The 21,440-nt window shown below is 40.7% G+C and overlaps 1 protein-coding gene across 7 annotated transcripts in view; it reads left to right on the top strand.

Annotated features, from left to right (window-relative positions):
* LOC140185152 (neural cell adhesion molecule 1-like) overlaps window positions 1-21,440 on the top strand; it is a 722,060-nt gene that overhangs the window by 443,616 nt on the left and 257,004 nt on the right. For all 7 annotated transcript variants that reach the window (XM_072238532.1, XM_072238533.1, XM_072238530.1 and 4 more), the window contains exons 5-7: window positions 1,946-2,083; window positions 5,237-5,354; window positions 16,471-16,634. In XM_072238532.1, coding sequence (XP_072094633.1) covers window positions 1,946-2,083; window positions 5,237-5,354; window positions 16,471-16,634 — 420 coding nt within the window. The remainder of the gene's footprint in view (window positions 1-1,945; window positions 2,084-5,236; window positions 5,355-16,470; window positions 16,635-21,440) is intronic.

Raw genomic sequence — 21,440 nt, forward strand, 5'->3', positions numbered from 1 at the left:
GGAGGAGGTTTGTCTTTCAGCAGGACAACGACCCAAAGCACCCTGCCAGAGCAACCGTGGAGTGGCTTCAAATGAAGAAAATTGCTGTCCTTCAGTGGCCCAGTCAAGAGTCCTGACCTTAACCCGATCGAACATCCCTAGCAAAACTGCAAGATTGTTATCCACTGCTGCTCCGCAAATAACCTGGCACAGTTTGAGCAATTTTGCAAGGAGGAACGGGAAAATCTTGCTCCATTGTGTTGCTTAAAGTTAATAGAGACTTATCCTAAAAGACTACTGGCTGTAATAGCTGCAAGAGGTCGTTCAACTAAGTACTGAGCAAAGGGGGATGAATACTTTAGAATTGCTGATATTTCAGTTTTTGAAGTTTTAGTTCTTCATGCTTTATGAAAAAAGAGCATGTCATTCGCAAGTAAGAACCCTTAGTTAAGTTGATCAAAGTGCCTGGTTGTAATACTCATTTATGTGAACAAATGGTTAGGGGCTGAATACTTTTACAAACCACTTTATGTAGTACATTTACTTTGATAATAAATGTACTTTGTACTTTGTAAAAAAAAATCTGAATCTGAAGCTAAATCTGGATCAATCCTAAATCTTCCTATAAACAGAGCAGATTCTGTTCAGATTCAAGCAATGACAATTTGAATTGATTGGGTGTATACGTATGCTTGCTCGTGCTTCTCTGTGAACCTGCAGAGTCATTTACCAAACTTGTGAAGTAAATTCCAAGAATCTGTTTCAGACAGATTTGAACCTTGGTTATCAGAAATAAACATTCAGTCTCAGATGTGATATGCGACAAATGATTTCAGTAAACAGAAGCAAAGTCATCACATGAGAGAATTCATTTTTTTGATCAACACAATATATCCAGAGATCAAAAAGATGGACCACTGGATTGTGATGGCCAATCGTCTGACAAGCAAAATATGGTTTGTTTAGTGAGCAATAAAGTAAGTGAGCATGGAACAAGACTATTATTGAGTATGAAAGAGTCAAGATAATAAATATGATACTCATTGGTCAATCAAATATCTGTATCTTCCAGCTCAGAAAGGCTCTGTGAGTTGTATATTTTCATATGGAAGCATCCCATCTAATTATTTTAAACATTCAATTAGAACTGAAAATGTCCTCTTGATAGCTGACCAACACAACATCAGTTTGATCATAAAAGGGGATTTTATGTTGATTCCTACACCAACTCCTGTGGTCAGATCATTCCTTGGACTTTTCTAGTTTATCTCTCAATTCTCAAAGAGGTTCAAGGTAAATCTATTATCTAAGTATGTATATGCCACCATATACTACCCTGAGATTCTTTTATACAGGTATTCACAGTAGAACAAAGAAATATAATTGGAAAACTACACACAATGACTGATAGATGACCAATGTGCAAAGTAAGACAAGTGGCACAAATATGAAAAACAAACAAATGTTAAACAAACCAATATTGAGAACAGGAGTTGTAGAGTCCTTGAAAATGAGACTGTATGTTGTGGAATCAGTTCAGTGTTGAGGTGAGTAAAAGTTATCCAAACCTGATGGTTGAAGGGTAATAACTGTTCCGGAACCTGGTGGTGTGGGACCTAAGGTTGCTCTACCACCTTCCCAGTGGCAGCAGCGAGAACAGATCATGGCCTGGATGGTTAGAGTCCTTGATGATGGATCTCTTTCTTTTAATATCCAAGTTTCTGGAAGCTGCATGGCCATTCCCAACAGTTTCTCAGTAGAAAACATTGGTCACTACAGATCCACAAGAAGTTGGGTAAGACATTCTCTACTTGGATCAGAGAATGGAGAGGGATATTCTGCTGGAGGATACTTTGTTGTTCATCTGCAGACTATAACTTCATTGAACTGAAGTATTTTTATGTCTGAATGAGTTTTACTTGAAGTGCAAATGCTGATTGCCTGATTTTTTTAACTCATTTTTCAGTTCGTTTCACAATGTTGCCCAACAACTACTTGTTAATCCGCAACATTAGGAAGACAGATGAAGGTACTTATCGATGTGAAGGGAGAATCGCTGCTCGTGGTGAAATCAAATTCAAGGATATTAAGGTTATTGTGAATGGTAAGTTCTCTTTACTGCTGTTACTGATTTTTTTTGTTAATTATATATCCTTTTTATGTGCAAACACTACTGATTACTGTCTCTCATTGAATTTGTTTCTTGCTATGCCATTGGAATTTTACAATGTTCCACATGTTGAATCATCGCATTAAGAACATCTTGTACTGATTTACGTGGCAGTTCATATACAGGTCCTGTCCAGTTACGGCTCTTCAGTTGCTGAGAACTGTCCATTTACTTTGCAAATAAAAAATACAGCCACTGGGCAATATACGTGAAACACTCTGGTTCTGTCGGCTGCGTAAATCTAGGGAAGGCAATCTCCGGCCCCGCCAAACGTGTCAGATTGAGGTACGAGCCCTCCCCAAATCCCCGTTTGTGTGGATGCCGCGTGATTTGTTACCCTGTTACAAATCAGTATCACAAAATAACCAACAGTACACCACATACAATTAAACAATTTAGCTTTATAATTCTTAATTTGACTAAAGGGTTAGTAAAGAAAAAGCAAAAAAAGAAAAGGGCCCATTTTAATGAAAGTCTTATGTGCACAAGTTGGAGCTCAAGGTTTCCCCCTTGCCGATCTTCCTTCGATCTCCCCGGGCTTTGTCGAATCATGGCCCCTCTCCGGGTCGAGTCCTATGACTTCTTCTCTCTGGCGTCTTCTGCCTTCCTCTCCCGCTGAACAAAAGCCCCAGATCACCCTGGTGACAGGCACACAACATGAAAACACACTCCCTCCATTGGACAGCTCACATTCCACAGCACCTGTTATCCCTAACCATAACCCAAACACTGCTTCTACAGAAAGACCATTATGTTAGAGTGAAACCTGTCCCAGGGTGTTACATAAAAATGACACTGTACAAAAGTCTTAGACACATGTAAAAAAAATCTGTAAAGCGAAGATGCTTTCAAAAATAATGAAATGGAAAGTGTCTAAACATCAAAAAATTCAATGTTCAATGTAAATTTATTATCAAAGTACATATATGTCACCATATACAACTCAGAGATTAATCTCTTGTGAGCATTAACAGTAAATCTGCAGTATAATAACCAGAACAGAATCAATGAAAGACTGCACCAACTTTGGCATTCAACCAGAGTGCCGAAGACAACAACAAAAATAATACAAAAAAATAAATGAGTAATAAATATCAAGAACATGAGATGAAGAGTCTTTGAAAGTGAGTCCACAAGTTGTGGGAACAGTTCATTGATGGGGCAAGTGAAGTTGAGAGAAATTATCCCCTTTGGTTTAAGAGCCTGATGGCTGTGGGGTAATAACTGTTCCTGAACCTGGTGGTGTGGGTCCTGAGGCTCCTGTACCTTCACCCTGATGGTTGTGGGGTGATAACTGTTCCTGAACCTGGTGGTGTGGGTCCTGAGGCTCCTGTACCTCCTTCCTGATGGTTGTGGGGTGATAACTGTTCCTGAACCTGGTGGTGTGAGTCCTGAGACTCCTGTACCTCCTTCCTGATGGTTGAGGGGTAATAACTGTTCCTGAACCTGGTGGTGTGGGTCCTGAGGCTGCTGTACCTTCACCCTGATAGTTGAGGGGTAATAACTGTTCCTGAACCTAGTGGTATGGGTCCTGAGGCTCCTGTACCTCCTTCCTGATGACAGTAGTAAGAGGAGAGCATGCACTGGGTGGTGGGGTCCCTGATGATGGATGTTGCTTTCCTGCAACAATGCTTCATGTAGATGTGCTATATGGTGGGGAGGACTTTACCCTTGATGGACTGGGCCTTATCCACTACTTTTTTTAGGATTTTCTATCCAGGGTTGTATGCTGTTTCTATACATATATTCGAAAAATTCTTGTCACAAACTGAGTTCCCATGCAGCACAGTATGCCTGTAGTCCTGCAGAGGACAAAAATGTATACTATTGTACCTGTCTCAACCATCTCCTCTGGCGGCTCATTCCATTCTCATGAGTGAAGAGATGATTCTTTGCAAAATTTATAGGTGTCACAGGATCACAGGGCCTACAAAATCTGTATGAGTGCAGTCAAAAGAAAATTGATTCTGAGTGTGTAAAAGCTGAGCAGATAATCCTCAATGATGGCAAGTTGGGATCAGAGGAAGGAAGAGAATTTCCTTAGTACTGAGAGTCCACACGGAATTGCATCCACTTGTCTCCTGAATGCTTGTTCATACATACGGGTTTTCCAGAAGTCAGATGTTTGTAACCATGCAGAGAAGCTGTATTGATGGTATTAAAAGAGCGTGGCCAGAGAAATGGAGCATGTGGGAGGGTGTATGATGATAAGTCCTTGAGGAGTTGATAGTGTGGCCGAGACAGAAAAGCAATCGATGGTTGTGCACAGGACATGAGGAGGCGGGCATTTATGCATCATGTAGCAATGGACAACCCAGAGGAGATAGTAGAGAATGTCATTTTGAAATCTGCAGAGTACCCATCACTGAACGTGGCATGGTGACTTTCTCCTCTATATATATGAGACCTGGCACAAAGCTGGGGACCTCTTTGTTGAACAGCTTCGCTCTTTTTTGCTGCAAAAGACAGGATTTCCTGTTGGCCACCCATTTCAATTCAACTTCCCATTGCCATTCTGACCTGTCTGTCCATGGCCTGCTCTACTGCCATGATGAGTCCAAACTCAGGTTGGAGGAACAACACTTCATATTTCATCTGGCTAGCTTCCAACCTCAGAGGATGTACATCAATCTCTCCAACTTCCAGTAATTTCTCTCTCCTCTCTCCTTCTCTCTTTTTCCATTCCCCATTCTGGTTCCCCTGTCACCTCTTCTCATCTGTTCATCAGCTCCCTCTGGTTCCCCTCCACCTTCACTCTCTCCCTTGATCTACTGTCCTGTTCTATCAGATTCCTCCTTCTTCATCCCTTTACCTCTTCCACCTATCACCCTCCCTCCCCCACCCACCTACCTTTCTCTTCACATGGTCTCAACTGCAAGCTTGTACTCCTCCTCCTCCACCAACCTTCTAATTCTGGCTTCTTCCCCCTTCCTTTTGGGTCCTGATGAGGGGTCTACTTTTTTGTTCCTCTCCGTAGATGCTGCCTGACTTGCTGAGTTCCTTCAGCCTTTTGTGTGTGTTGACCTTTTTGAGATGCCTCGGATCAACAATTCATCTTGTATTTATCATCTCCTGTTTGTGTTTCAGTTCCTCCCACCATCCACGCCAGGGAAATGGTGGTGAATGCCACAGCGCACAGCGGGCAGTCAGTCACTTTGGCCTGTGAGGCAGATGGTTTCCCTGAGCCAGAAGTGATTTGGCAAAGGTAAGGCACATAAAGTACATCAGCAAAAATAATGCTGTTTCTATTGTTCCCACCCGCTGCTCGATATTCTCTTGTATCAGGAAACATTTATTTGATGGGTTAAATAAATTATTGATTAAATTAACAATTCCTCTGCAGTTTATGCCTCTGTGAAGCAAGGAAGCAATAAAACTAATAAAAAGATTAGATTTTTAAGTCATAGCGCAAGTAAACATGTGGCATGCAAGAGATTTCCTCGGATCATGTTTTTCTGCAAACAATTTATGTAGACCTTGATCGTATTTATGAGCCAATGCAGGCAAAATTCCAGACCACAACGTACGAAGTTCAATACACAACCAATCAGCGATGCGATATCCTCCCTCCATCTCAAATGATTTTCCGTAATGACCACTCAGATGATTGATATATAAAGGCCAAGCATTCGGAGGACACACCACAGTTAACAGCGCACTGATGATATCTCCTTGTATGGTGATGAACGTTTGCAAGTAAATTGCCAAGATTGGAGAACAACTCAAGCCAACCATCAATCACCCAAGCTACACATTTTCTGAATTATTTCCATTAGCTTTATTAACGTTATTTCTTACATGTACATCAAAACATAGAGTAAAATATGTTGTTTATGTCAGTGACCAACACAGTCCAATGATGTGCTGGGGGCAGCCCACAAGTATTGCTATGTTTCTGGTGCCAGCATAGCATGCCACAACTTATGAACCCTAACCAGTAGATATTTGGAGTGTGGGAGGATACCAGAGCACCCAGAGGAAACCCATTGGTTACAGGGAGAATGTACAAGCTTCTTCCAGACAGCGGCAGGAATTGAACCCCAGTCACTGATTGCTGATCACTGGTACTGTATTAGTGTTACGCTAGCCACTACACTACCATGCCACCCTAATTCTGTGCCTCCCATTTTGTCTGCTAGTGCCTTTGTGAAACAGCTTAGGACACTTAGGACATCTTATTTCTTCAAAAATCTGTGATCATTGAGTTCTGGGTCAAACCCAAGATAGGCAAATCCTGGGACGAAGTCCAGAATTGGAGATCCAATGTCTGAGGGTCCAGGGTCAAGGACTGTAGGCCTAAAAGTGGTGTGTCTCAGGGTTAGCGGCCTGTCTGTGTGTGTAAGGAGCTGGGAAAGGGGTTTGTTTTGTTGTTGGTGTTGTTCTGCTGAACACTGTAGGTATGCTGTGTTGGCTGTGGAGTGTGCAGCGACAATTCCAGCTGCACCCAGTACACTCTTGAATGCGTTGGGTATTAACATAAAAGACACACTTCACTGTATGTTAGATGTACATGTGATATATAAATCTGAATGGGATTGAGAGGAATAATAAACATGATGGAATGGCAGAGCAGACTGAATGTGCTGAATGGCCTAATTCTGCTCGTATACTTTCTGGTAAACGGGCAGACTATTATTTAAATTGGGAAAGAATTCAAAGTTCTGAAATGCAACGGGACTTGGGAGTCCTCGTACAGGATTCCCTTAAAGTTAACCTCCAGGTTGAGTCAGTAGTGAAGAAGGCGAATGCAATGTTGGCATTCATTTCTAGAGAAATAGAGTATAGGAGCAGGGATGTGATGTTGAGGCTCTATAAGGCGCTGGTGAGACCTCACTTGGAGTACTGTGGGCAGTTTTGGTCTCCTTATTTAAGAAAGGATATGCTGACGTTGGAGAGGGTACAGAGAAGATTCACTAGAATGATTCCGGGAATGAGAGGGTTAACATATGAGGAAGGTTTGTCCGCTCTTGGACTGTATTCCTTGGAGTTTAGAAGAATGAGGGGAGACCTCATAGGAACATTTCGAATGTTAAAAGACATGGACAGAGTGGATGTGGCAAAGTTGTTTCTCATGATGGGGGAGTCTAGTACGAGAGAGCATGACTTCTGGATTGAAGGGCGCCCTTTCAGAACAGAAATGCGAAAAAAAATTTTTAGTCAAAGGGTGGTGAATCTATGGAATTTGTTGCCACGGGCAGCAGTGGAGGCCAAGTCATTGGGTGTATTTAAGGCAGAGATTGATAGGTATCTGAGTAGCCAGGGCATCAAAGGTTATGGTGAGAAGGCGGGGCAGTGGAACTAAATAGGATAAAATGGATCAGCTCATGATAAAATGGCGGAGGAGACTCGATGGGCGGAATGGCCTACTTCTGCTCCTTTGTCTTATGGTCTTATTCAGGGAGTCAGAGGTTGTAAGGAGAAGACAGGATACGTGGGTTGAGAGGGGTAACAAATCCGCCATAATGGAATGGCAGACTAGACTTGATGGGACAAAATGGCCTAATTCAGCTGCTATGTCTTACGGTCTGATGAATCTGAACTGGGGAAAAAAAAACACTCTTCTTAAGACATTGACAGCAAGGATGTCTTGAGTGTGAATTAATATTTTTGGAAAACCCCACCCACTGATTTTTTAGCAACAGGTCAAGAATCACCTCCCTCCACTTCACTGCACCAAGAACATCAAGTCAAGTTTATTGTCAAGTACACAAGTATGGTGAGGTATAGGTACAATGAAAAACTTTGCTTGCATCTACATCACAAGCATGTGGATTCAGACAGTGCACTAAATATGCAATGGCCACTTTATTAGGTATACCTACACACCTGCTGGTTCATGAAAATATAGTATCTAACCAGCCAATCATGTGGCAGCAAATGAATGCAAAAAACATTCAGAAATTGTCAAGAGGTACAGTTGTTGTTCAGACCAAACATTAGAATGGGGAAGGAATATGATCTAAGTGACTTTGACCATGGAATGATTGTTTTGTGCCAGATGGTGTGCTGCTTTGTACCTGCTGATCTTCTGGAATTTTCATGTACGACAGTCTAGAGCAGTGTTTCCTGACCTTTTTTAGCCCATCGTCCCCCACGAGGACATTCATACTTGCCAACGACCCACTTAGGTACAATATACTTCCCGGTGCCCCCATAGTGTAACAACATGTCTACTATATGCTAACATGAGATAAATGATTCTGCTTTAAATTTTTATTTGTCTTTAAACTGAGCTTACACAGTACTTGTGTGCTGTATAGCTGCTTCGATATCAATGTGATCCTTGAGCTTGATGGTTTTTAGCAAGAGGTGAAATATTTGGTTCAAGTCGTGACAGCAAAATCCTTAAGTTCCCATGTGTAACAATGTTCAAGCGGTTTCAGTTTTTTGTGAGTATGTGGTTCACTGCACTGAAGCCTCTTTCAACAAAGTAGGAGGACAGAAATGCAATGAAGAGAAGTTCGGCTCTTCTCCAAAGACCAGGAAATTTCTTATGACAACGTAGCCACATACCACAAAAGCCAGCATTCGTGAAAAGCATTTTTGCTTCTTCATCATTCTGAATTTCGATAACTTTTTCTAGCAAGCTCTCTTCATGTTCTCCACCTTGCAAATAAATGGGTTAATTACCCAGTCCGGAATTTCCAGATCGTTCAAATCCTTGAATTGATTCTGAAAATCCTTCTTCAGTGACTGCAGATGTAAGCAGTACTCTTGCAAATCACCATCTGTGAAAGAGAGTGCTATACTTTCCATACAGGGGAACTGTAAGAACATTCTTCTCCCAATGTTTTGCTTATGTATTTCGAATTTTCCGATAAAAATGGACACTGCACCTTTTGCCGGGATTAAATTGAAATTCTCACCCTGCAGTTTCATATTTAGAATGTTCATTTTGCCATACAGATCGGCTAGGTATGTCACATCTCCATGTAGAAGTTCAGTCTTGTTTCCCAAGCTCTTAACCGACTTTGAAATGTTTTCATAGCCAACGCACTTCAGTGTGAAGAAGCAAGCATTCAAACTCTTCATTGTTATCTTGGCATAACTGGTGAATAATTCTTCTATTTAATGGATGAGCTTTAATTTTGTTGTTAACACATATTACAAGAGTCATGCTTGAAAAAAGTCGCTGGCTGAGTTTTTGCTGCTGAATTATGAACTACACAATGGATTGCAAACAGACGTGGAATTTCTTTTTTCATACATGCTGCTAAACAAGCATGGCAATCTGTCATAATCTGGTGCTCCATCCGTTGCACAAGAGATCATGTTCCTTATCAGAATATTTTTAACCTCCTCAATATACATTTTGAACTAATCGTAGATTGATTCTATGTTGATATTTGTTTATAATTTTTTTTACAAAAGATTATCTCTTCATAAATGTTTCCAGTTTTGATAAACCATACATTTGCCATTAGCAATGCCTCATTGTCTCACACAGTTGGCTCATCCAGTTGTATCCCAAATTCTGTTTTTTGCAGCTCTGTGCATAGTTGATACTCAATGTCTTCAATCATTTCATCAATTCGATGAGCTGCAGAGTTATTACTCAGAGGAATTGATTTTAAAATACTGGTCTCCATTTTGAGAACAGTGGAGAGCACTTCTGATACAGCAGGCATTATTAATCATTCACCAATTGTATGAAATTTTCCATACTTTGCTATCATTTTGGGAATGTTATAAGAAGCAATGAGACCACTATCATGGTCATTTTTTAGCTTTCTTGGCAAATGACTCGAGTGTGCAACACTTTTCAAATGCTTCTTTCATCTTCTGGAACTGAGTAATACCATAAGTAGCCTTTTCAGTGTGTCTTTTATGGAAGTGTTCCTGTAATCATCTTGATGGTTTCATGGATTAATTAGACAGTACAGTAGTACAAATAAGACACGTGGGGCATCGTTCTGATAGGAACGGAATAAAATCATACTCCAGGTATGTAACACTGTACTGACGCACGTTCTGTAGTTCCTGTTTCTTAGCAGGATTCAGCTTCTTTCCAACTGTGATAAGACTGCTGAACAGATCCTGACCCGGATCTGGGCCGTACCCTGCAAATATCCGGACCTGCCTCTCGGTTTTTTTTTGCACTACCTTACTTTGCATTTTCTATTTTCTATTTATGATTTATAATTTAAATTTTTAATATTTACCATCGATTTGTAATCCAGGGAGCGGGAAGTGCAGAATCAAATATCGCTGTGATGATTGTACATTCTAGTATCAATTGTTTGGCGACAATGAAGTATAAAGTATCCAATTCAAGGCTTCACTACCTTCAGGCACAGAAATCGTATGGGGCTAAATTAAAATAAAAAATTAACATAAACTGGGAATGCCTATTGGATGTTGACGACAGCAGTGAGTTGACATGGTCGGTCAGGTCTGGTGTCAATTTTGGATGCTGCTTATCACCCTCCCCCAAGAATCTTGAATGCCCCCCTCAAATTCTATTTCCCCTCACACCCCTTAGAATATGTAACTGCCCCCAGTGGTTTCTCTGGTTTTGAGTTTACTGAGAATTGTGCAAAAACAAAAAAGAACATCCACTGAGCAGCAGTTCTGTGGGCAAAAACGCCTTGTTAGTCAGTGAGGTCAGAGGAGAATGATGATAGTAACTCAAATAACCATATGTTATGTAGGAGCCATGTATCTAGTTTCTATATGCATTGTATTTTATGTTACGTTTTTATTATGGTAGTTAGTCACGTGGGTGGGGTAAAGCGAAAAGGTTCAGTTACATATTCAAGCTTTGGCTTTACACAGTTAGAGTTAGAGACAGCTGGGAATGATATCTTTTTTGTTGACTGCTTAAAATCGCTTAAATATTGCTTAATTACATTTTAAAAAGCTTAATTACATTTAATTGTGTTGAAGAAAGCTTAAGTACATTTATTACACTAAGACTGTTCATTTGGTTATATTGCTAGTTTTAGTTTCTTTTTTTTTAATTTTATTTTTATTTGGATAAGGAATTCACAAATATCATGTACTTTTTTCATACATATAACCTTTTCCATTTTTTTATATGTATAAAACTACAATTATTTATACATTCTTAAGTACACATTGAGATGATATAAAAGGAAAATAAACATTTAAATAGATAATTATGTACTGTGGTAAATCTACCCTATTAGGCTAAGTAATGGAATTAGTTGTTAAGAAAAATGGTAATAATAGTTTCCATATAACCCTTCTGGACCATTTCCACTGGTCCAAAATGTTGTATATAAGCCTATGTATCAACCATTGTAGGTGTTTATATCCTAATTTGTTCATGCTTGCTCCACTCGTTTTAGTTTCATTTGTTTTTTCAAGATTGTTTGTTTTGCTAGTTTCTTAATAAAGAACTGAATATACATTTTAACTTTGAAACCTTGTTTTGGATTGGATGGAAGGTGTGTCACACGGGATTAACTCCTCCCTGGCTTGTACTTTGTCTCTAAGCGGTGTTGGTTTGTTTGATAGGCACTACATGTCACAACAGTCATGTACAGACAAGCATCTTTGAACACACAGCACATCAAACCTTGAAGTGGATGGGCTATAGCAACAGAAGAGGATGAACATATCACTCAGTGGCCACTTTATTAGGTGCAGGAGGTAACTAATAACATGGTCACTGAGTGTACATTAAACATACAAAATGGTGAAGAAGAGGAATATCAAAAGCACAACATTAGAGCAAAAAAAAAGGAATCAGAGAAGTGGTCAGTGGTGTTTACTTGCTGAGATACGATTAGCGATGTGCAGGTCCATTCAAGACTGGAGTCAGGAAACTGCGGATACTGGAGTCTAGAGCAGAACACAACATGTATGGAGGGAAATGGACAGCTGTCAGGGCACTTCATCCGGACTGAAGGAGGGGAGATAGCCTATATGGTGAGGACTGACAAGTACCTGAGGGTACATCTGGACAACAGACTTGAGTGGAGCACCAACACAGAGGTTGTGTACAAGAAGGGCCAGAGTTGCCTCTACTTCCTGAGGAGACTGAGATCCTTTGGAGTATGCAGGCCTCTCCTTCACATGTTCTACCAGTCTGTTGTCGCCAGTACAATCTTCTATGCGGTGGTGTGCTGGGACAATGGCATCAACATGGGTGATGCCAGCAGGCTCAATAAACTGATTAGAAAGGCTGGCTTTGTTATAGAAGTTAAACTGGACACACTGGAGGCTGAGGTAGAACAAAGGACCCTATGGAAAATCCTGGCAATTCTGGACAATGTTTCTCACCCTCTGCATGCCACCTTGGCTGAACAGAGGAGCACTTTTAGCAATAGATTAAGACAACTGTGCTGGTCCAAAAGAGCTCTATATGAGGTCATTCTTACCCTCAGCCATTAGGCTCTATAATGAGTCAATCTTTAGCTGGGGAAGTGATGACTCCACCCCCCCCCCCCGTTAGACTGTTTGTGGTAATATATCTTTTATTCTTCTCTTCTAATATTTATATTTGTGCACTAGTAATGCTACTATAATTTCATTTGGGATCAACAAAGTATCTACCTATCTTATCTGTCTAAAAAAGTGAGCATGAGAGGTGGGACAAGACATTTCATTTGGACTGCAGGAGGGGAGATGGCCAGTACAAAAAAATGAGGATGAGGGGTGGAACAAGAGTTGGCAGGCAGTAGGTGGAGCCAGGTGAAGAGAGTGATCGTCAGATGGAGGAGGAAGGAGAACAGAGTGGTATCAAATGCAAGGAAGTGAGAGGTGGAAGTGAATAAGATCTGAAAATGATGGAATCTGATAGGAGGGGAAGGTGCAGTGTGGAAAAAAGGGAGGGAGGTTGGGAGAGGAACCGGTGAGAGAGATTGTGTGGATGTTGGGCAGAAGGACAGTGTGGGAAGGGGAAAGGGATAGAGTTAGGGAGGGCTAGTGGATCAGGAGGAAAGAGAAAAGGGGCAGAGGGAGAGTAATACCAGAAGTTTGAGATTTCAGTGTTCATGCCACCAAGCTTGGAGACTGTGCAGGAGAAATGTGAGTGCTGTTCCTTCATTCTGCAATTAGTCTCATTGTGGTAGTGGAGAAGGGCATAGACAGACACCCATTGGTGTGGGAATGGGGAGTGAAATTAAAATGGCAGCCCTCTAGGATATCCTCTTGTAAATGCTGTCAATGGTAGGGAGGGTTGGGCCTGTGATGGTTTGCGCCGTGTTCACTGCTCTCTGCAGCCTCTTGATTTCTGTGGGTTCAAACAGAAATGCTTGAAAGTTGCAGTTCAAGTTGATATGATGGGTAAGAAGGCGTATGATGTGTTAGTCTTCATTAGTCTGGTGATTGGGTTCAAGAACCACAAGGTAATGTTGCAGCTCTATAAAACTCTGGTTAGATGATACTTGGAAAATTGTGTTCGGTTCCGGTAGCCTCCTTATAGGAAGGATGTGGAAACTTTAGAGAGGATGTAGAGAAAATTGACCAGAATGTTACATGGTATTGAGAGCATGTCTTATGTGGAAGTTGAGTGAGCTAGGTCTTTTCGTTTTAGAGCAGAGGATGAGAGGTAACTCGATAAAGATGTACAAGATGATAAGAGGCATAGATGGAGTGGACAGCCAGGAATGGGTTGAATCAAGTCTCTGGTTCTAATTCTTTCAAACTTAAAGCTGAGGTAGAGGATTGTGGAATTTTAGATATATTGGTCAGCCACCTGCTGATACTTCACAATGCCAAGTACAGCAAGACAATATGTACTTCAAATGTTAGCAGTCACTTTACAATGTTAGGGTGGCACTGTAACATAGTGGTCAACACAACACTTTACAGCGCTTGCGATCACCGATCAGGCTCCAGTTCCCACCGCAGGCTGTAAGGAGCTATACATTCTCCCTGTGACCATGTGTGTTTCCTCTGGGGGCTCCTGTTTCCTCCCACCTTCCAAAAGTGGATGGATTAGGGTTAGTGAGTTGTGGGTAAGCTGTGTTAGTGCTGGAAGCATGGTGCTACTTGCAGGCTGCAGTGAAAAAGACGTATTTCACTCTATGTTTCCATATACATGTGACAAATAAAGCTAATTTTTAATGCACAATTTCTTTAGTTTATGTGACCTAAAACAGTGCATGGGTTGAAGTGTGCAAGGATATGTTTTTGTTGAATTTCTAACGTTTTATTGTAACCTGACTTCTGATAACAGATCTTGCATTTACAATGCATTCAGCGCCTCAAACACATGATTCTTGGTGAATATTCTGCACTGTGCTGAGTTCATTACTGTCAATTTGCTGTCAAAAGCACAAATCACTCTTTTCAGCTAACGATAAGTAATTGTGCCTCTTCAAGTTTGCCTCAGTAAATTCATTTCTAATTCAAACCCAGTGTTACTCTTTGTCATCATGTCTGACACTAGAGAGGAAATAAAAGTTTGTTTGCAACTGAATTACTTTTATAATAAAATAACTATTTCTTATACACTGTGGCCACTTTATTTATACCTCTTGTACCTAATAAAGTGGCCATTGTGTGTATGTTTGTGGTGTTCTGCTGCTGTAGCCCATCCACTTCACATTGAAGTTTGATGTGTTGTGCATTCAGAGATGCTGTTCTGCACACCACTGTTGTAATAAGTGACTATTTGAGTTACTATCGCATTCCTGTCATTAGCAAGGCATTTTCGCCCACAGTATTGCCACTCACTGGATTTTTTTTTTGTTTTTTACATTATTCTCTGTAAACTCTAGAGACTGTTGTGAATGAAAATCAAGAGATCAGCAGTTTCTGAGATACTCAATCTACCCCATCTGGCACCAACAATCATTCCATTTCTTCTCCATTCTTATGTTTGATCTGAACAACAGCTGAACCACTTGACCGTGTCTGCATGCTTTTATGTATTGAGTTGCTGCCACATGATTGGCTGATCAGATATTTGCATTAATGAGCAGGTGAACCTAATAAAGTGGCCACTGAATCTTTGTCAGTAATAATAAATCTGATTCTGATACTGAGTGTATACAGACATTAGAGAAAAGATAAAAATGACTTTGATTACTATAATGTGAATTCTGGTGTGGTTTTTTTTGCACCTTATGTGAATTAATTTGACAGAATTGCTGTGACAGAAAAAAGAAATTGGCATTATTTCGAAGAGTTGAGTAAGATCTCATTTGGTTTTCTCCAGAAATGATGTTGGCCAATTTAACTATGACTCATTTAATCTCCAAAGATTGTAGTGAAGCAATTGAGTATGAAATGCGTTTTAAAGAATATAAAATGTTATATCAATCATACCTGTCCCCTGTCCTCCTTCCTTTTCTCCCATGGTCCACTGTCCTCTCCTCTCAGATTCCTGTTTCTTCATCCCTTTACCTTTATCATATATCACCTCCGAGCTTTTCACTTCATTTCCCTCTCCCCCACCTATCCACCTTCCCCCCTCAACTGGTCTCACCTATCATCTCAACACACACAAAATGCTGGAGGAACTCAGCAGACCAGGCAGCATCTATGGATAAGAGTAAACAGTCGATGTTTCGGGCTGAGTCCCTTCATCAGGACTCGAAAAAAAAGATGAGAAGTTAGAGTAAGAAGGTAGGGGGAAGGGAGGAAGAAGTACAAGGCGGTAGGTGATATATGAAAGTGGGGGGGGTGAAGTAAAGAGCTGGGAAGTTGATTGGTGAAAGAGATACAAGGCTGAAGAAGGGGGAATCTGACAGGAGAGCGTAGAAGACCATGAAAGAAAGGGAATGGGGAGGAGCACCAGAGGGAGGTGATGGACAGGTAAGGAGATAGGAGAGCGAGTGAAACAGGAATGGGGAATGGTGAAAGTGGGGGACAATTACCGGAAGTTCGGAAGTTGGCCCGAAACATTGACCATTTATTCCCCTTCCATAGATGCTACCTGCCTGACTTGCTGAGTTCCTCCAGCATTTTGTGTGTGTTGCTCTGGATTTCCAGCATCTGCAGAATCTCTCCTGTTTATGTTGTAGATTATTGTATGACTTGGAGGGATATCAACCAAACAGAGGCAGATTCAAGTTTCCAGATTGTTTAATGTCATTTCCAGTACACAAGTGTATAGGGGAACAAAATAATTGTTATTCTGGATCTGATGCAGTACACAAAAGACACAATAAGATAAAAACATAATAAATGCGCAGAGAGAGAGCTAGGTTGCCTAAGACTTTTTTACAGTACTGCATTTGTCAATGTGTAGTTTTGATGCAGTTACAGGCTAAGCAATTGCCTTACCAAGCTCTGATGTTCCCAGATAGGATGCTGTCTATAGTGAAGCTCTCTTATAGTGAAGTTTTAGATAGTTTGGTGGAGAGTTGTTATTCTAATCCAGTTCCTTCTGATTTGTTTTTCAGAGGCGATGTCAGGATCACAGCAGATGGTGATAAATACTCTCTGAGCGAAGATGGATCTGAACTGACAATAAGCAAGGTCGGAAAGCAGGACGATGGAGAATATATCTGTATTGCCCAGAATAAGGCCGGCGACTTTGAGATGGAAATCACACTCCAAGTTTTTGGTAAAAATTTTCACAGTTAAATGAGAGTGAATGTGAAGTGAGGGTTGGCTACCGAATAGTCGACTATATTAGTTTCTACACTAAAGGAAAGTAAATTTATATTTAAAGTTCAAAGTAAATTTATTATTAAAGTACGTATATGTGACCATATACAACCCTGAGATTCATTTTCTTACAGACATTCACAGTAAATACAAAGAAATACAGTAGAATCAATGAATCTTCAACCAAAGGGGATAACTTCACTCAATTTCGCTTACCCCATTATTGTAATGTTCCCACAACCAATGGACTCACTTTGAAGGACTCTTCATTTCATGTTTTTGATATTTATTGCGTATTTATTTATTATTACTTATTTATTTTTGTATTTGCACAGTCTGTTGTCTTTTGCACACTGGCTGAATGCCCAAGTTGGGGCGGTCTTTCATTGATTCTATTATGATTATTATTCTATTATGGATTTATTGAGTATGCCCACAAGAAAATGAATCTCAGGGTTGTATATGGTGACATATATGTACTTTAATAATAAATTTACTTTTGAACTTTGAAAGGCTGCATACAACAAGATGGACAACCAACAGGCAAAAGACAACAAACTTTGCAAATGCAAAAAAAAAAAAAAAATTTCGAGAATGTGAAATGAGGAGCCCTTGAAAGTGAGTCCATAGTTATTGGGAACAGTTAAGTGTTGGGGTGAGTGAAGCTGAGTGACGTGTAGTTCTCAGTCTAATGTCAGACTAAGGAGGACTTGAGGGGAAGTAGGTAGAAGATGTCCAATGAGTAGCAGCAACTTGCTGCCCCTCTACATGGCCATCCCTCTCTCCACAGTGTTTAATTGTGCTGAATCTCAGTTTGATATCTGCCCTGTTGCAATCATGACATTTGGTTGAGATGTCACTCACTTTATTTCCATATTCATAAAGCTGCATTTCTATAGCTACCTGTCACAACAAGAATGTATCAATATCCAGCCAGTGTTGTGATGCTGAAATCTGATTGCAGGTAGCATGGCCGTCAATTTGAGGAATAAATTATCACAAATAGATACAGAATGGTGGAGGAACTCAGCAGGTCAGGCAGCATCTATGGAGAAGAATAAACAGTCAATGATGAGGGGTCTTGGGCGGAAACATTGACTGGTTATTTTCCTCCATAGATACTGCCTGACCTGCTGAGCTCCTCCACCATTTTGTCTATGTTGCTCTGGATTTTCAGCATCTGCAGAATCTCTTGTGCTTACAAAAGAAGGAATACCCCTTCCCTCTTCTTCAATTTCCCACTATGGCATCTTAACTCTTATCCTTGCCTGCCTATTACCTTCCCCTGCTGGCCCTCCTCCTTCCCTATCTTCCATGGTCCACTCTCCTCTCCTATCAGTTTCCTTCCTCTCCAGCTCTTTACCTTTTCCACTTAACATCTCCCAGATTCTTACTCCAACCTCTCTCCCACACCCACCTGACTTCCTCTCTCACCTTCTAGCTTGTACTCCTTCCCCTCCTCCTACATTCTTATTTGGGCTTCTTTCCCCTTCCTTTCCAGTCCTGATGAAGGATTTCAGTCCAAAGCCTCAGCTCTTTATTCTTCTCTGTAGATGCTGCCTGACCTGCTGAGTTCCTTCAGCATTTTGTATGTATTACTCTGGATTTCCAGCATCTGCAGCATTTTTTGTATTGAACCATCACAAATACCTTTTTTTTTCGTTTCAGGGTAAATGTTGGAGAGGAAATCAGAACAGGTTATGTCATGGGTTCTATTACCTCCTCCTGAGTGAGCAGTTGGGACATAAGTTTAACAACTCATCTGAGGGACAGTACAAGTACGGCTTCAGTTTTACAGGGAATGGTCAGTCTAGAGCAGGGGTTCCAACTTAGGGACTACAGACCTCTTGCTTAGTGGTATTGGTCTATGACATAACAAAGGCTGGGAACTGCTGTTCTAGAGTATATTGTGATTGTGAGCCCATGACCATTTGACCTATTGGTAGGTGGTGCTGATGACCCTTTGACTTATTAGGCCCATGGCAAACCATCCTAAAGGAAATCATAAACACAAGAGAAAATCTGCAGATGCTGGAAATCCAGAGCAACGCATACAAAATGCTGAAAGAACTCAGCAAGTCAGGCAGCATCTATGGAGTGGAATAACAGTTGACATTTTGGACATTCATCCGAAATAGTAATTGTTTATACCTTCTATAGATGCTGCCTGACCTGCTGAGTTCCTCCAGCATTTTGTATGTTCTGAAGAAGGGTCTCAGCACAAAATGTCAATGTTTGTTCATTTCCATAGATGCTGGCTGGCCTGCTCAGTTCCTCCAGCTTTTTCTGCATGTTGCTCTGGATTTCCAGCATCTGCAGAATTTCTTGTGTTTAAGGTTAATTGGTCACATGGGTGCAATTGGACAGACAGGCTCATTGGGCCAAAATGGCCCTGTTACCGTGCTACATTTCTAAGTAAAGATTTTTTAGAATCGATTCATTCACCAGCGATGCCAGTGGTTATTGTCCATCCGATTACCGTCAGCCTGGTCAGTTGCTGGGCTGTTTCAGAGGCTAATCTGAAGTCAACCACATCACCTTGGTTTTGAAGTCTGAATTAGCCAAACACTATAGGGAAGATGTGATAGGCTGGAGAGAGTTGACTAAAACTGAGCTACACGGAATCTGTAACTTTCTTGATCTCTTTCTGAAGGTTTTAGTTATAACCAATTCCTTGCCATAAATGCTACCTGACCTGCTGAGTTCCTCCAGCATTTTTTGTGTGTTGCTCTGGATTTCTTGTACTTATGAATATACATCTATTGTCTTCCCCTGCCTTATTTCAATGACACAGAATCAGAATATTCTACAACCAATGACTGGTTTCACTAGCCACAGAGTATCAGTTGAATTTAAATTGTGAGCAGGTTTTATTTCCTGAAGACTGGTTCTCCTTTGAATTGTTATCTGCTGTATTCACATAATTCCATAACTCCTGAATAAATGCTAGCAATGAGGGCATGGAAGAGATTCCTTTGAATTAAAGATTAACTTTATTTATCATATGTGCATCAAAATATTAAAACATACAGTGAAATGTGTCATTTGCATCAAATCAGATTAGTGAGGATTGTGCTGGGCAGCTCAGAAGTATCACTATGCTTCCGGCATGAACATAGCATGGCCAGTACTCACTTAACTCTAACCTGTACATCTTTGGGCTGCGGGAAGAATCCAGAGCACCCAGAAGAAACCCACATGGTCACAGGGGTATGTGCAAACTCCTTACAGACAACGGCAGGAATTGAATCTCGATCGACGATCACTGGGGCTGTGAAGTGATGCACTAACTTCTTTGCTACCATGTTACCAGAGAAGCAGTGTTTCAGTTATGAGAGGAGACTGGAGAGGCTGGGTCTGTTACACTGGACCGAAGGCAGTAAAAAAGGGACGTGATTGAGGTATATGAAAAAATATGTGGGGAATAAATAGAGTAGACTGCAAGAAACTTATTTCAGAGGTGAATAATAATTGAGGGCGTAGGTGTAGGGTAAGGGGAAAGAGGTTAGAGATTTAGAGGGGTTAGAGGGGGATCCTTTCTCGTTCAGTGGTAGAAGCAAAGTTGCTGATGGTATTCAGTAAGTGCCTAGATGAGCCCTTAAGGTGCCTAAGCAAAAAGTTATACAGGTCAAGTGCTGAAAGGTGAGATTAATACGATGAGTCGATTTGGTCAACTTGGACATAGATGCCCTGTTTCCATGTCAATTGACTCAGTGGCTCTATGAACTCCAGAGCTGGTGTCAGCTGACCACTGATGACCATACTGTACAACCCATGTTTTTGGTGTTATTTATTTATTCATTGTTTGTATTTGCACAGTTTGTCTTCTTTTGTACATTGATTTTTTTTGTCAGTCTTTGATTGCAGTCTTTTTTATGATATTGTATTTCTTTTTTCTACTGTGAATGCCTGCACAAAAATGAATCTTATGGTAGTACATAGTGATATATACATTACCTACTATGATCACAAATTTACTTTGAACTTTGGTAAGAGCAGGGGTTCCCAGCCTGGGTTCCATGGATCCCTTGCTTAATGGTATTGGTCCCTGGCATAAAAATGGTGAGGGGGGGGGAGCCCCTGGTTCAGAGTCTCCCATGGACTAACATAATGCACTGATGCTCTAGGAACTAAAATTTACCCTCACAGCGATGAGATTTTAATTCACATTATTAAAATACACATAGTGGAAGCTTTCAACATTGAGCATACTGCACTCCCCTTTAAGTTATACCCTCTTAAGTTATTTAAGAATAACTTAAATGGCAAATTATCAGTTAAGGCTGCTGAAGATGATGGGAGTCTAATATTTTCACTTAGTAATAGAGTACAAATCAAATTTCCCCAAAGGATATGTGTCAGCAACAAAATGGAGCTGTTCTAGATGAAAGGTACCCTTTGGTCTTCCAGCACATCAAGATTTTCGTAGTCTGCAGGAGTACAGTTACATGCTGAGGGACACACTGAAGCTTGGTGCAGCCACTGCAAGGACTCAGTGGTGAAGGACCACAGTGTAGGGTTCTTCCGCTCTGGACAGGGAGAGACCGGTCTGGGTCAGGAAGTCCCTCAATTGTTGTAGGAATATACCATTCCAGGGGTCCACATGAGTGGGAACAGTCCTATCGGTCTTAAGGAATGTACATAACACTTTAACTATATAAGTAAGAATGAAAAGGCATTGCATGGTTTATTTTTGTAATTTTTAAAAATTTATGAATTAAGTTTATTTTGGTTTATTTTAAAACGGAGGTCTTTCAGAGGC

The sequence above is a fragment of the Mobula birostris genome, chromosome 20 (assembly GCF_030028105.1).
Source record: "Mobula birostris isolate sMobBir1 chromosome 20, sMobBir1.hap1, whole genome shotgun sequence".
Taxonomy (NCBI): domain Eukaryota; kingdom Metazoa; phylum Chordata; class Chondrichthyes; order Myliobatiformes; family Myliobatidae; genus Mobula; species Mobula birostris.